Source organism: Oryzias melastigma, linkage group LG21, assembly GCF_002922805.2.
Source record: "Oryzias melastigma strain HK-1 linkage group LG21, ASM292280v2, whole genome shotgun sequence".
Lineage (NCBI taxonomy): Eukaryota > Metazoa > Chordata > Actinopteri > Beloniformes > Adrianichthyidae > Oryzias > Oryzias melastigma.
Window position 1 is genome coordinate 15,924,859 of NC_050532.1, and position 3,156 is coordinate 15,928,014.

General features: G+C 39.5%; 1 protein-coding gene and 1 long non-coding RNA gene across 3 annotated transcripts in view; one reads left to right on the plus strand and one right to left on the minus strand.

The window, feature by feature from the left end:
- The window catches only part of ikzf2 (IKAROS family zinc finger 2), an 18,486-nt gene extending 17,432 nt beyond the window's left edge, over window positions 1–1,054 (minus strand). Inside the window, exon 1 of one of the 2 annotated variants that reach the window (XM_024287332.2) lies at window positions 610–1,054. In XM_024287332.2, coding sequence (XP_024143100.1) covers window positions 610–853 — 244 coding nt within the window. In that variant the 5' untranslated portion in view covers window positions 854–1,054. The remainder of the gene's footprint in view (window positions 1–609) is intronic. The other variant, XM_024287334.2, reaches the window with a different exon arrangement.
- LOC118597915 lies at window positions 674–2,391 on the plus strand. The gene is made up of 2 exons (XR_004946934.1): window positions 674–781; window positions 1,794–2,391. It is a non-coding gene; the product is annotated as an uncharacterized LOC118597915 (long non-coding RNA).
- The last annotated feature ends 765 nt before the right edge of the window (window positions 2,392–3,156 follow it).

The following is a 3,156-nucleotide window of genomic DNA, read 5'->3' on the forward strand; positions in this document are numbered from 1 at the left end:
CCACGACCAGCAGACGAGGCAGCCCGGCGACTGAGGCAGGAAGAGAGAGAGAGTGAGGGGGGAGAGAGCCTCGACAAGTTGGTAAGGGAAAGAAAAGGAGGGATGGATCAAACTGGATCCACCGGTTCCTAAGGAATTAGCCATAGCGACAGGGAGCAGCCAAGCTATTTTCAACAACCGAGGGACGAGAAATCCGTGGGTAAGCAAAGCTGCTGTGACTCAAGGTCGAACCTGTATTCAACCCACCCCTCCTCTCTGAAAACCGGATCGAAATAATCGAAAACCCACCAAAGTGTCCCATAACAGACACAATAAAATGAGTTTTTGGTCAAAAACCATCTAAACATGTTAGATTGTTTGTGTTGTTTATTTTTAGGATGCAATGTCTGCGGGGCTTGGAGCGCGCAGACGGCTGCAAATTCAACAGGTTCCCCGCAGTACAGCCACCCGTCTGCCCCCCTCCCCTCATCACAGACGCTCCTTGCTGCCTTTTACGCGGACGTGCGCCTCCAGCAGCATCTGCAGTTCAGCGACAATGAATAACAGCAAGTAGGAGCCGCGCATTCAGGGAGCGCGCCCCTGCACCCTATCTATTTGTTTTTAATTTACCTGTAAACACGGAGGAGTTTCTATAATCCCGCCAACTTGAACACTGATCCAGACGGAACGTCTCCGCGCAGAAGAAGAAGAATTCGTCCCTCCCGCGCAGCCTCCTGCAGCGCGCACCGAAGCGCTGCGCGTTCCGATGAGGCAGAGAGCAGCAACAGTTAGGAAATCCACGGTGACTTCCTCCTCCATGTCCTCTAGAGCGCGGCAGAGCAGCACTACAGCCGACCGAGGCAGCCGCACACATCCATCATCGTGCGCAGCCTTGCTCTCCGCTCGGTGATCGATTAAGTTACAAGAGGCCTTCAGAGCACCGGCCCGCCGCTGCTGCTGCTCTGTGGCGCACAGACACGCGTGACACCTTCTGTTTGGGAATAACCCCACTGCCACGTGCGGGTTTTTTCCCTACATGTTGGTTTGGGAAGTATTATTATAGGGGATCTCGGAATAGCTTACGTATTACAATTCATGTTCTTTTTTAGTCATGTAAGCTTGAATTTATGGAGACAGCAGAATCTATTTTAGTTTGTTTTATTTTTCTCACAAATTGTATTACATTTATTTTAATTTTTCCAATCAAGTCACGATTAATCAAAGTATGATTTACTGATGTAGGCATAGATCACTTTTGCCTCTATTTTAAAAAAAGTTTTTTTATTGCTAAATTGTTAATTGATTTTTTTTAAATAAATATAAATGTTTAGTGAAATTATAGCAGTTGAAAATATCTTCATATTTGTGTCATCATTTCAAGTTTTAGTGTGTTTAAACTGCTGCTTACATTCTTTTTCATGACGTTTATTGAACTTTATACTAAAAGGTCTTTACTTTTAACTTGTTTCTACAAAAAAATCAGAAATATATATATTTTTAATTAGATTTGTTTGCATACATGTTTTTTTTTCCCTCTCAAAATACTATATTTTACTTGTTCCTTTATTTACAAGGCGTGTTCTGTTTTTTTCTTTTTTAAATTTTTTAGGGCGTTTTACTTCTACTTGACTTGCATAATACTTGTTAAAAGTTTTCTTTAGTTTAATACCTTCTTTGGATTCCCGTTGCTGTTTTAATTTCCCATCATTAGCACTCGGTGGTGGTAGCCTGTTTGGTTTAACATGTTCATAAAGTATCCTTTGATTTTTTTTTTTGGTTGTTCTTATTGTTAGTTTTTCTCCGTTTCTCTTCAGATATTGAACCTGTCCAGACATTCTCATCGACCTCTTCTGCTCACAGAGATGACCTCACACGATGTATTCTCTCTTTTGGACCATAAGCCGAGGTTAAAAGTTTCTAAAATTTCTAAGGTTTTAAACCCACCGTAATCTTTAACATAAACTACATTTAAGGGACATCCTGGCACACTTTTTTGGAGATGTGGTGTTTTTTTTGCAAGAAGATGATCAATGTGTGGGTTCCATTATGAAACAAATTTGTCTGAGTACAGCAGTTCTTTTTTGTCTCCACACTTATACTTGTTTTTATAACCAATTATTTTGCTAAAAACCCAAACTATGCATTTATACATGGTCTATTTATCTTACAATTGATGCTAATAAGCGTTAAGAAATACATTCCAGTAATGAAAATGTTGAACTTAGATATGTCTGTATCAGAGGGACGTTGTAAGATCCAAACACTGGAGATGTGACTTTTCTTTTTTTATTTTATCTTTGTTTAACCAGGGAATTGAGATTGAGATTAAAAATCTCATCTTTCAAAGGTGCCCTGTTGGCACCAATTGTGTTATAATTAAATGTTAACAGGACAAAATGAAAAAGAAAAAAATAGCTCAAGACTGAATCATTACTAAAATGTGGGAAAAAACAAGAGGATTCATAAAAAGCCAAGGGTTAATTGACAATAGAAAACAACAGTTGATAATTGTCAGATGAAACCTTTTTGTGTTAGAGGGGAAAACCAAACCCAACATAAACACAAAGCATGATTAAAACCAGGAAAAGTAACAGAAGAAAGTCATCAATCCTCACACGTTTAGGTCAACGACAGCTTCACATCTTCTTCGCTCTATTCCTTTCTTGTTTTTATCAAATTGATCATTTGTGTCAAGAAGCATGAAGAATCTGATCAATGTTTTATGGTTTAAAACCAAAAATGTACAGAAATGAATGAGTGTTTTCCAAAATGTATTCAACTGGGTCACACCTCCTTCAAAATGACGCACAATCATTATAGGAGTCAATCTGGAGTCTGAGAACTCTGTACTCCCCTTCACGCATCATTTCTGATTTTCTTATATGATAAACAAAGAGTGGTTCAGCAAACACAACGACAGCTGTGTCTGTTCAACAGAATTCACCTTTCAGTCATTGTAGGATTGAAACGTCTTTGATGATCAGAACAGCAGAGATGAATCGCTCGTTTCCTTCAGACCTACAGCATCCCCATCACCTGCAGACAGACTCCTGACATTTACGTCTGAAGCTGAAGTCACCTGTGATTACATTGTGTAACTTGTGTTCTGTATAAGTTGAGAATGTTTTTGTCCATGAGGCAGAAAGACTCTAGATAAGAGGTGTAACAAATTCAACC